Genomic DNA, 12942 nt, shown 5'->3' with positions numbered 1-12942 from the left:
GCTGGCTGACTTCCATGAGCGCACAGAGCTGCAAGTGGTGAAAACATCGTCCGAAGCTCCCAGCTGCTGGAGCCTAGCTCTTGAGGGCGACGGGTATTCATGAGGGATGTGGAAGGAGTGTCAGTCCTACGAGCCCAGCACTGCCAGCTCTCACTGTCACTACCATGTGCGGAGGGGGCAGCACAGGCCACTTCTCAGCAGATAACCAGAATCATAGTGGGAGTTAAGCATCAAGCTTAGAGGTCATTGGCCTTCATTCCAGGGCAAAGAAAGGAATCTGCCTATTCTGCCACCAGAGCCTCTTTTTTGTTGTTGTTGTTGCTAAATATCTATTTATTTATTTATTTATTTATTTGAAAGGCACAACTACAGAGAGGCAAAAGCAGAGAGAGAGAGAGAGAGCCTCCATGCACTGGTTCACTCCCCAGATGGCTCCAACAGCTGGAGCTGCGCCGATCCGAAGCCAGGAGCCAGGAGCTTCTTCCGGGTCTCCCACATGGGTGCAGGGGCCCAAGGACTCGGGCCATCTTCCACTGCTTTCCCAGGCCATAGCAGAGAGCTGGATCGGAAGTGGAGCAGCCGGGACTTGAACAGGCGCCCATATGGGATTTACCCACTATGCATGCAACAGCGCCTCTTCTTAGAGTCAAAGGCTTAATGGCTCCACTAAATAAAAAGTAAAAAAGACCAAAAATAAAAAAGACAGTCCAACAGGAAAATAGGCAAGGACTGTGGACACTAACCAGATGAAAAGATACTCAGCTCACCCGTACGCCTTGGCCTCCTGTGCTCAGTTTCTCACGGCTTTATTACACAGATTGCCCTGCAGTAGAATCAGATCATGCTTCTAAAGTCTGACTTCTCCCAGATCAGTGTCTTTCTTCAGTTTCCAACAGACTGGGTGTGGCTGGGACAGGTCCACAGGGCCGATCACTTGGGGAACTGATCTTGGAGAGTGTGTTCTGGGAGCTCTCGGCTCTGACAGGCGTAGTTCTGTGCTCGTCCACAGAAAAGTAAACTAGAAGTTCAAGTCCTTCCCAAGAGATAGCGTTGCTGAAAGAGTGAGTGAGCAAATGAGCGGAGGGAAGATGTTGGCTGAGGCAGCCGTGAAGAGATAGGGCATGACCCTCCCCTGGGAGGGGGAGAGCCTTCACTCAGCGCCCATCTGCCTGTCGGCCTTGGACTACACCAGGAGGCCCAGGCCTGGAAGACCCGCTCTGCACTTTCTACCTGCCTGGACATTTTCACGAAAGCCACTGCCATTCAGTACCTAATCAATGAGTGGAAACAACTCCTCTCTCATCTCAGAACACCTAACAATGGTATTTGCTAAAGCAATAGTGATTTATCATAATAAAACTATTGCCACAAAAGTCACTCTGTTATCCTTGTACCACCACCGTCTCTGCCTTGGATCCTGACAGCAATATGGATGACAATATACTTGGTCGAACATATATGGAAACGCATTAAGATGGCTATTTTATATTTAAAAAAAAAAAAGTGTTGGCCAGGGTGTGGAAAATTGGACGACCTGTGCATTGCTGGTGGGAGTGTAAAATGGTATCCCTGCTCTGGAAAATTTTTTTTTTTTGGACAGGCAGAGTGGATTGTGAGAGAGAGAGGGAGAGAAAGGTCTTCCTTTTCTGTTGGTTCACCCTCCAATGGCCGCTGCAGCTAGCGCATCTCGCTGATCCAAAGCCAGGAGCCAGGTGCTTCTCCTGGTCTCCCATGCGGGTGCAGGGCCCAAGCACTTGGGCCATCCTCCACTGCCTTCCCAGGCCATAGCAGAGAGCTGGCCTGAAAGAGGGGCAACCGGGATAGAATCCAGCACCCCAAGCGGGACTAGAACCCGGTGTGCTGGCACCACAAGGCAGAGGATTAGCCTGTTGAGCCACGGCGCTGGCCTCTGGAAAATCTTACGGCGACTGCTTTAAAGGTTAAATATAGGATTGCCACATGATGCAGCAGTTCCACATCCAGTGTATAACCAAAAGAAGAGAAATCAGGGTCTCAAACAGCTCGTTGCAGTCTCCTGAGTGTGGTGGCACCATTCACAATAGCCTTTAGGAAGAAGTAACCCAGATACCCATTAATGGATGAATGGATAAACAAAAAATGGTATGGACGTTCAAGGAGGGAGTTCTGACACCTGCTACAACATGGATGAACCTGGAAAATAGAATGCTCAGTGGAAAAGCCGATCCCAAAGGACTCTCTGACTCCACTTACAGGTAGTACCTGGAGTAGCCAAACTCCTAAGTGGCTCGGAGGCAGGGGGAGGAGAGGTAGTGTTTAACGGGTACAGAGACTCAGTCCACAGAGTTCTGGAGACGGACGGTGGTGATAATGCACAATAGCATCAATGTATTCAATGTCATAGAACTGTACTTAAAAATGGTTTAAATAGCAAACCCTATGTTACGCATTTTTTTTTCCAGTTTTATTTATTTGAGAGGCAGTTACAGACAGAGAGAGACAGAGAGACCTTCCATCGCTGGTTCACTCCCCAAATGGCCCCAATGCAGGAGCTGGGCCAATCTGAAGCCAAGAGATTCTTTCAGGTCTCCCACCAGGGTGCAGGAGCCCAAGCACTTGGGCCATCTTACACTGCTTTCCCAGACCATTAGTAGAGAGCTGGATCGGAAGTGGAGCAGCGGGGACTGGAACTGGCACCCATATGGGATGCCAGAGCTGCAGGTGGAGGCTTTCCCACTATGCCACAGCACTGGCCCCTTATGTGTGTGTTTGTTTTTAACTAATATTTTTTCAAAAAGCATTCTTGGGAGAGAGGGTGGAGTCACCCGGAAGAGCCGCGGTAACCTGTTGGGTGCTTCACCGTGAACTGCGACTATTTATCCTCTTTCTCTGGGGAAGCCTGAGTTCACTCGGACTTTCCGGAGGCAGACAGCGGTCTGGAGTTTCTGGTGCCCTCTGGGGAGTGTATCTGCAGCTGGTTATTAGCACCCCGCCTGTGGCAAGGGCTGAAGCCTATTTACAGGGATGGGCAAGCCCTAGTCACTCCCACAGGGATCCTGTGCTCTGCCTCCGGTAGGCATACAAATGTCTGTGCACTTACACGGAGTGACTGGGTTACCTTGGGCCACTCACCTCCACCCGGGGATGAGGCCATCTTGTAAAAAGCGAACCACTTACCGTGTGCCCGAAACACTGTTGTTGCCCATTTCACAGATGAGAAAACCGAGGCACAGGAGGGAAAGTTACACAGGTATTAGGCGGTGGGCCCGGGGTCTCGACCAAGACACGCTGTGGTCTCAGAGGTCACGCTCCCAATCATTACACCTGGGAATGCTCGTGTCCAAGTCGGGGGCTTCACCGACCCTGAAGTGGGTCTCCCAGTCCAGAACAGAGAATGGAAGCTGAGGTTGAATTTATTCCTTGATTATGATCCTGCTCCTCTACTCCGGCAGGGTGGCTGGGCCCCGGAGGGCTAATGAAGAAGCCAGAATAAAGGGGCTTGCGGGTTTAAGGTCAAATTTTTTGAACCTAAGGAATTTCCCTCCAATTCTGAAGCAGCCCCTTAGTGACGAATCTGCTGCCTGTGCTCCGGGTTTTGCTATTACTGGATTTTCTGCGTGATCAAGGCAGGCGAGACGAAACACCATTACACTAACACCGAGCGATGCCGGACCCTATATAAATCTTTTTTTCTGGTTGTACTAAGAGAAAACCCAAGGCGAATCTGCCACTCCGGAGTGCAAGCCGGGAGGCGGGCTGAGCAGCGACCATTTTTGTTTTGCGGCCGTGCGCTCTCAGAACAGCTTGACTAACAGGACCCCCACGGGGGAGGTGGAGCCTATCAGAGCGCGGGGCGGGGTCTCAGGGACGTGATGATTCAAACGGACTAATGAGCTGGGCGCATCTGGCAGAAGTCGCCAATGAGCGGGCGTGTTGGGGCGGAGCGCGCAAGCCCTACTGCGTTTGGTTGTACGGTGGCTTTGGCGCATTTTCGGCTGGTTTGATTCATCCATTTTGAAGAGACGGGGGAGAGGGGGGTTCGTCTGATCCAGGGGCCCTGAATCTAGGAGCGGCGGAGTTTGAGAAGCCAGCAGCTCGGGGCTCGGCGGCAGCGGTCCCATCGGCCGAAGCTCGGGGGGGGTGGGGCGCCGAGCGCGCGGGGTGGGGGGGGTCCTGGTCTTTGGCTTCTCGACTCGGTCCTGTCTCGACAGCGAACATGTCTCGGCCTGTCAGGTCAGTGCGGAGCCCGAGGCCTGGAGCGGGCTGGAGGGGGCTGGGGTGCCTGGTGTGGCGTGGGGGACAGCAGCCTGGCGTCGGCCCTCGCCGCTGCCACGCGCGGCCTCCGCCCTGCCGGGGCCCGCGCGCGCGCGCCCCGGAGCGTGGGGGGCCTCGCTGGCGCGCGGGGCTGCGCGGGGGTGGCGGCTGCGCGCGCGCGCCCTCCCCGCCCCGCGCCGCTGCGGGGCCCCGGTCGGCCCGGCTGCCTCCCCCACCCTGCGCACGGAGCGGGCGGGGTGTTCCGAGCCGCCCGCGGCCGGGGGGAGGGTGTGGACGCCGCGCCCGCAGGCAGGCCCCACCTCCGGGCCGGGACTCGGCGGGGAGGGGCGGTGCGCTCGCCCTGCCCCCGGACGCGGGGGCGGGGGCGCCGGGCGGCCCGGGGCGCCGGCCCGCGGTGATCCCCCACGCCGCGGGCGGGCCGGCCCCGCCCCCGGGCTCGGGCGTGGGCGGGCCCCGCGCTGTTCCCCAGAGTGAGAGTTCGGGACGGGACCCCGCGCCCGCCTCGGAGCTCGGGGAGGCGGAAGCCCGGGGTTGACCCTTTCGCCCCGACCGGCGGTGTCCTTGCTCGGGGAAATGTCGGTGCTCGGCGAGGTGCGGGTTAACAGCGCGACCCAGATCCCGTGAGGCTCTCGTTCCCCTCGCCCCCGTGTACACGTCGCGGGATCTTTTCGTAACCCTCTCCTTGCCCCGAGCGGCGGGAATGGTGAAGGGGCTACGTGGGGTTAACCCTCGGACTCTGGGCCTTGGGACAAGTTGGCGCTCCCCCCGCGGCCGGTGGACTCGCCCTCCGCCCGCCCGGGGGCCGGCGTGTGGAATGTGCCATTCGCCGGGGGGGGGGGGGTGCGTGCCCGGCGGCTCGCAGGGTTAGTTTGGAAATGGTCGAACAGTTGTCGCTTCCCTTTCTTCATTCCAAGTTTCGTGCAAAGGGAAGTTCCTTCAGAGTTCCACAGAGGCCCAGGAGCCCGGGAGGGTTCTGTCCCGCCCGGTTCCGTGGGAGCGTGGACGCAGCGGCCTCCCTGGCTGCCCCGTCCTGCCGCCGGGTTTGAACCCGCGCCTCTGCTAACTTCGCCCTCTGCGCGAGTTTCCGAGGCGTCCGAATGGCTGTTTGCGGCGGTGGTGCGCGCATTTTTTTGTGTGACATGAGAATTGACTGTTATAGCCCATCATCTCGCGTGAGATATTTCCTTTAGGATCGGCTAAAAGTGACTACTATAATAAAGATTTCTGTTATCTGAATTGCATCTTTTGTCTTCTGGGAGTAATTTCTGTATGGTGGAATTATTAATTTCTCCACTTTTTAAACTTCACTAAGTTTTGACTTTTTATTTTATTGTAGTGACTTTCTTATTTCATCTGCCCGAATTTATGTTCCCAGATTTAGATACTGGAACACGAACAGAACTTTTTACTGTGAAACTTGGATTTTTAACTTTACCATGTGTGGATGAATATATTAAGCACATTCTGACAGTTTTTTTGGAGGCATTAGGGTTTCTGCACAACTTTTTTCTTAATGTTAACAATTTTAACCTTGTTTGTTGCCTCTAATTGAAGGATGAAGTTACCATATTGTGGGCTCATTTGTCACTTTCGAGTTTATTTCAGAGCAACTTGGTTCCTGATTATATTTTAGTGATAAAGTCTCTTTGTAACTCCTTTTAAAAGAAGTCTTTAATATGCTGGTGACCAATAATAAAGCAGAAATAATTAAACTTGAGTTTGGTGGTTTGTTAAATTTGGCAATAAAAAGGCCTGACTAGGGAAATGCTGTTTGAGTGTAGTTGAAGAATCCATGTTACCATAAGACATTTGACACCAGAAAAAGGACATTGATTTCAGAATGATCGCGCTTTTTTTTTTTTTTTTTTTAATGACTATTTGAAAGCCAGAGAGAGATCTTCCATTCACTGGTTCACTCCCCTTATTTCCCAACAGCTGAGTCTGGGACAGGGCCAGGCCTAAGCCCAGAGGCTGGAACTCTATCTGGGCCTCCCACCTGAGTGCCAGGAACTCAAGTGTTGGGGCCATCATCAACTGCCTGCCAGGTGTCCTAGCAGGAAGCTGGATTGGAAGCAGAGTAACCAGGACTCCCCAGGCACTTCGGATGGGACGCAGCAACCCACACAGCGGCTGGCCTTGCTGTGCCACAACCCCTGCCCTGATTACCCTTATTTAAAAATAAGCTGTGGGAAAATGCCAGTGTTCACAGCAGTGCGTTACTGTACGCAAGCCTGTATATGATTCTGACGAGTTTTCTGGTGCTCACTTTTACTGTAAATATTGATTTTTGTTTTTAATATGAACCTAAACATTTAAAGAGTGTTTAAGAAATACGCTAATGGTACCTTGACAGAAATTTCCAGATAAAACATATGATGAACCATTTGGCTACAGCATGATTTTCCATAGCCCTGTATCTAGCGTGTTATTCTTAAGTAGCCGTCTTTACCTTTTATAGTTACTGACCTGTAAAGGAGAGCTTAGAGTCAGATTAATAGCATAAAATTGTAGCCTCAGAGCTAGAAAGAAATTGAGGCACACTCAGTTCACAGAGGACTTACAGGGACCTAGACAAGTAAAGTGCCTCGTGTCACACACTGCTAGGTCCCAAGGTCCCAAGCCCAGATTTCTTAATTCCAGTCCTCACCCTATTCTGTCATAATCACTTTACCTTCTACCTGGTCAATATCGTTGCCAGTGTTGATGAAAGAACACAGAGTATGACGTTTCTAACTTGTCAGTGCATTTGTGACACTTGGTGAGGGAAGAAGGAAAAAGGATGAGGGGAAAGCCCAGGAGATTTACTGGCTCACCCAAACCGAAACCAGGTTTCTTAAAATTTAGCTTGGGGTGCAGAGATCCTCCTCCCTTCCTGAAAGTGGTCCAAGTCACTCCCAGCCGTCTAGTTACCTCTCTTTGTAACAGAAGTGTGCTTCGTAGCTTGTCTTTCCTTTAGACTTGACTGCAGGGAATGTTTGCTATTGAAGATTTAGATGTGAACGCATAGCCTCTTAGAGGTTGATAAGAGATCGTCATGTTTACAATTATATGAGAATTATCAGCTTTCCCAATAGTCCAGATTGTTTTCTTTGAAAGAATTATGTGCCTGGATTAAAACTTAGTCTCTCTTACCAAAAGGGTTAAAGGGAAAACTCAGAAGTATATTCAGGTTTGTGTGGAATTTGTTTCCCAGTATGCACATGAAGACACAAATTTAATACCCTAGGAAATGGGGTTGTAGCTGAGCCTGGTTCCTTACGTCTCTCACATTTCTGGTACATTTTATTACTTACATGTCATGTTCCTCTAAAAAGACATCATCCTTTCTAAGATATGCCATCAAAGATAACGTAGTGTAGTAGTATATAAAATGAATAATGGCAGGGAGTTAATGTTTATAAAAGAACATTAAAACATTCATTTTTCTCAGTATCCATGTAGTTAGTTATACTAAAGATTATAATACAGTGCTTAAAATGTGGTTTTTGGAGTAGCATACTGAACATTTGAGGAAAAGCGCAGAGACAAGCTCTGTGATAGGGACCTTTGTTTTTTAAATCTGTAACAAAACAAGGTTTAAAGAATATGTTGCTCAAGGTTATAGAACTGTAATAACAGAAGATTTGAACCCGGACTTCCTGAGTTACAGAGCTAGCATTCTTTCCATGGTACCACTCTTGCCTAGTGTTTGGCATGGTGATGGTCGAGTGTTTGCTCACTAGCAGTGTCTCCAGTGTTGTACATTCTTAATACATACATTTTTAGCTCTGGGGAATATTTTGCCAAAAACATGGCCAAAATGTCTTTAATATGAGTATTTTTGTCCAATATTTAAAGTTGTTAGAGATGGCTTTTCACATTAAAAGTATTAAATAAAAAGAACGTGAAGGAACTTCAGAAATTAAGTCTGGGTTCTTCAGTTTACCACTGATGACTTTGAAACCCCAAGAACTAAGATGTAGAGATCATAGCAAGACTGGTTTTGAGAGAATAAAGATGTTAGCAACTCTCCTTTCTGCTAGATTTGTGTGTGCCGTATTTTATTCCAGTCTTACTGGTCCGCATCTCCAGTTTCACACTAGTGGGACCATATAAATTTGGGAATTTGGAATTTTCACATTTAACATAGGAGTAGGATTGTATAGTGTATTCATGTCCCATCTAGTCTGGGGTCATTCCTGTAGTCAAACACATTAGTATTTTGTGAAAAGCATTTTCACACCAAGTTAATAAAGAGTAAAAAGCCTCACATTTAGGTCAAGTTGTGCCAAAATACAAGGGGCCTACAAAAAGTTCATGAAAAATGCATATTACAAAACACATGGGTTTCAGATTTTTTTCACCAAAATATAATTCCATTTTCAACAAACTGGTTGAAATACCTTTGTGGGAGTTATGAAAAAATGCTTAAGTTTTCAGAACTTTATAGATTTCCAAATTGTATATTTGAGATTGTATACCTTTAACATATTAGCATACATTCTTTTAAAAACCTTTGAAAATCAGTAGAACTCATTTACTGGCAAATACTCTGCCAGGTACTTTACATATGTATTTCAAAATCACGCAGTAACTGTTGAGACAATGTCTACCTTATCCCTATTTTGTTGTGAGACCTGAGGCTTGTAGAGACTCACGGGCATAGCTCACCAATGAGAGACGAAGCAGGAATTTTACAGCTGGTGTGTGATCCTCCCCGTCCTGTGAGATGGCCTCTGTGTTACCCTTCCTCATGGTGGCAGCACAGGTCGTCTTTGGAAGGGTTAGCAGTGCATGATAGGACTTGGCTAACTTTAAAATGAGCTTGTGGGGCCAGGGGAATAGAGTATGTGAGGGGGTTAAAGGAGGGGACACCTAACTGGGGAGAAAAATCCAGTGAAGTGGTTAGTGTGAGTCTTTGGGAGGAAAATGTGAATGTCAGCCCTGTTTTAACTTCATACATTTCATAATTTCCCTCTGACTAAAATAAATGTATAGATTCCAAAGCCACCTGAAGAACAGTAGAAGAAAATTACTGGATCATGTTACATTAAAATGTGTATGCAGAAATGCTTAGCACACTTAGGTTAACTGAATCCTGAGGAGGATTAAAAATAAATATATGTGATCAAGTAGGGTTGTCCAAGGAACACAATAATCTGTCACTATGAGTCATCATATAAAAGGACTAAAAGAAAGCCTTGGCATTTGAAGAAGTTTCCACACATATCATAAAACGTGTCAATGCATTATAATTAGAAAATTAAGATTAAAGTTAGGGGTTGATTTAATATGTCAAAGGTTACAAATTAAGGTAAGTGGTTGTTCTTAGTGTTTTAAATCTGAATTAGCTGTAAAACTGGTGGACAGTAGCACGGCACAGCAAATCAGGAGACAAGAGTTTCTGCCTCTTTGATTTATGTGATGGAAGATGGGAGCTCCATTGGAATAATTGACCTTGCGCTTCCAAAGCACTTTATAGTTTTCAAATCTCATTAATTTCTTCCAGCTCTAAAAATGGCTGGTTACTAAGAAGGATAAAGCTAATTTTGAATAAAATTTTATGTTTTGGTTTTAGGGTATGTTTTTCCCAGAAATGTAAAAGGCCACCATCGTGTATCTGAGACACCGTCCACATTACAGTCCGTGGGAATGTTGTCCCTTTATCACTTGTGATTTACAGTCTGCATGGTCAAATGGGCCATTTGGTTTCTTGAACTTATCAGTATTAATGTTAAATTGTAGTCATGTTAGAAAAAAATTGTTGGCCACAAAGATACTTACAACTTCACTGTAGATACAGAAATCACTTTTTGGGTTGTTGAAACCAAAGACACCATCTGGGAGACTCCTGCGTTGTACACAGTAGAAGGAAACCTTTGATTCAGTGTAGGACCACTTTGGTCAAACTGGGCATCCCTTTGTTTTGTGAAAAAGTGATTACTATCTAGATTTTAGGAAGTGGACTTGATGGTTATAGAGTTACTTTGTAGTATTTTTAAATAACTACCATTTACATAGTCATAAATCCAGGCTTTTGAAATACTTTAGATGGAGAGACCACAGCTGCTACAGTGTTCACACTGGATATTGTATATTTTCAGGTGCTTCTTAGAGATACATGTTTTTTGAATTGTGCATCTGTTGAGTTATCTGCTAAGCAAGGTGATCTTCCAGGATACCTTTGGTTGGAATGTAGAATCCTTTATCTGTCAAGATAAAATGACCTAGAAGATGAACTGCTTGAGAAACTAAAAATTAGCTCAGCTGAGAAAGTAAAAGTCCACCCTGCTGTTGGGGCTGAGATTACAGATGGGACTGGTTCGCCGGCCAAGGACATTCCACAGCCATAAAGGCCGATAACACACCTTTCCCAAGTGCAGCTGCAAAGTCAGACTGTCAGAAACTTCGCTTTTTTGTTTAGCATGCATCATAAATGAGACATCACACTTTTTTTTTTTTTTTTGGACAGGCAGAGTCAACAGTAGAGGGAGACAGAGAGAAAGGTCTTCCTTTTTGCCATTGGTTCACCCTCCAATGGCCGCTGTGGCCGGCGCATCTCGCTGATCTGATGGCAGGAGCCAGGTGCTTATCCTGGTCTCCCATGGGATGCAGGGCCCAAGAACTTGGGCCATCCTCCACTGCACTCCCTGGCCACAGCAGAGAGCTGGCCTGGAAGAGGGGCAACCGGGACAGGATCGGTGCCCCAACCGGGACTAGAACCCGGTGTGCCGGTGCCTTAAGGCGGAGGATTAGCCTGTTAAGCCACGGTGCTGGCCCGAGACATCACACTTTTGTCAGGACTCTAAGTCATTTGACAGAGACCTAGTCTGGACTTAGACCCTTGCAGCTAGCCGTGGAACCCCGTATCTACGTTGCCACCTTGCTTGAGGACGAAGGCGTTAGGTCCACTCTGCAGTCCACCCTTCAGCACTGTGCGTGGAGCATACCCAGATACTGCTTCATTTACCCTCAAATCCTGCGATTTTCTTTTCTGTTAGGTGAGCTATCCTGCATACTACGCCATGTTTTTCCTTTTTAATGAGTCGATAGACCAGAGGTGGAGAACTTTTTTTCTGCCAAGGGACATTTGAATATTTATGACATCGTGGTCCATACAAAATTATAAAAAATTAGCCTGCTACAGGTTCATTGAGTTTTGAGCCCCGCCTGTGGTGGTTTTGGCAGGGCCAGACCAAATGACTTTTTTATGAATGGCGTGTAAGCTCACTTAGTTACAGGTTTAAACCTGGTGATTGGGTTAGGCAATTTGGAAGATTCCACAAGTTTCCCAAACCCTCTGCTTCAGATCAGAACTAGGTAATGCTTAGTCTGGGACCCCCTTCAGTCCCAATTGCATAGATTTTGCATTGAACTTACATTGGGAAAAATAACCGATTATTTAGCAGGTACTTTATCTTGTAATGAAATTTGTGAGTTTGAAAAAAAGTATTTCTTACTGGTGAAACTGGGCATGGTGAATGGGTACTTACTCATTTGGACTAAAAAGGAAGTTGGCTAAATATTCAGTAGGAGATTGAGGCATGTGTCTAGCTCATCATTCACAACAACATTCTTGAGAAATTAGAACTTTGTACTTGAAAAACTTGGTAGCCCTTTCTAAATTTTTTTGTCTTTAAAGTTTCTTTGATCTTGTGACTTTGTTTTTAATTTTTACATTTTAAACATAAAAGAGTGCTGTATAATATGATCCAAACAGCACATTTGAAGCAAAAGGAACTTGAAGGTCAAGACGAGTAAAGCAGTTCTAAGAAATTAACCCGAGTTGAGTTCAGGAATTGTGGCCTCAGTGAACCAACATTTGTGTGTCCTGAGAAAACATGGCACGCGAGGTTTCTCTGTCGTCTTTGAGGGAGAGAAGAAAGGAAAGACGGAAACCTAGGTTACAATGGGCACAGATTGTTGACTTGGGGGGCATTTGTCCTGTGAAAATTGAATTTGGGAGAGGAAGGTTTGTAGCCTGTGTGGGCAGTGGCCTGTGGGGCACAGGGTTGGCAGGACTTGGGTGGAAAATAGCCTTTGCCACTGAACTGCTTGCGGTGGTAAAGTGAGCCTGGAGCCGCATTTCAGTGCAGATGACAGAACTGAGCCTTGAGCCTTGGCTTCCTCAGGTGTGCGGAAGTGATGACGATTCGCTCGGCGTGTGAGGTTAGTGTGAGAGTCAGGATTCAGGTGCCTCACTCGCATCTGAAGTGACTTGTGGTTAACGAAAGTCATCATGGAGCCACACAAAGCCTCTGTAAATCAGTGGCCTCAGATGCTGGCTGCCACTGGTGTTACCGTAAACATTTGTTTCAAACTTTCATTTTCAAAGGTAGGCAATTTTGCAGATAAGCGGGTCTCTTTCATGGAGAGCTTGAGGATTACCAGGTTTCATTATTCTTGCACATGATACACAAGCTCATTTTAAAGTGAAGTTGCAGTACAAGGTTAACTCTTAAAATGCTTCCAGTTAAGAAATTTTATTTTTTTTTTTAATTTGAGAAGCAGAAAGAGCCCATGTCTACTAATTCACGCACCCCGCCCCCCCACCCCCGCCCCCGCCCAGATGCCTGAAGTGATCAGGACAGCCCAGCTGAAGCCAGGAGGTGGACGCTCAGTCCAGGGCTCCCGTGTGGGTGTCAGGAACCATCGCCGCTATCTCCCATGGTCTTCCTCAGCAGGAAGCTGGAGTCAGCGTCAAAACCA

The 12942-nt window shown here is 47.4% G+C and overlaps 1 protein-coding gene across 2 annotated transcripts in view; it reads left to right on the top strand.

Annotated features, from left to right (window-relative positions):
* The first annotated feature begins 4104 nt into the window (after window positions 1-4104).
* Window positions 4105-12942, top strand: part of NUCKS1 (nuclear casein kinase and cyclin dependent kinase substrate 1) — a 33967-nt gene continuing 25129 nt past the window's right edge. For both annotated transcript variants that reach the window (XM_062210220.1, XM_062210219.1), the window contains exon 1: window positions 4105-4212. In XM_062210220.1, coding sequence (XP_062066204.1) covers window positions 4196-4212 — 17 coding nt within the window. In that variant the 5' untranslated portion in view covers window positions 4105-4195. The remainder of the gene's footprint in view (window positions 4213-12942) is intronic.

This window comes from Lepus europaeus, chromosome 14 (assembly GCF_033115175.1).
Source record: "Lepus europaeus isolate LE1 chromosome 14, mLepTim1.pri, whole genome shotgun sequence".
In the NCBI taxonomy this organism is placed as follows: domain Eukaryota; kingdom Metazoa; phylum Chordata; class Mammalia; order Lagomorpha; family Leporidae; genus Lepus; species Lepus europaeus.
This window is presented reverse-complemented; position numbering and strand designations above follow the sequence as displayed.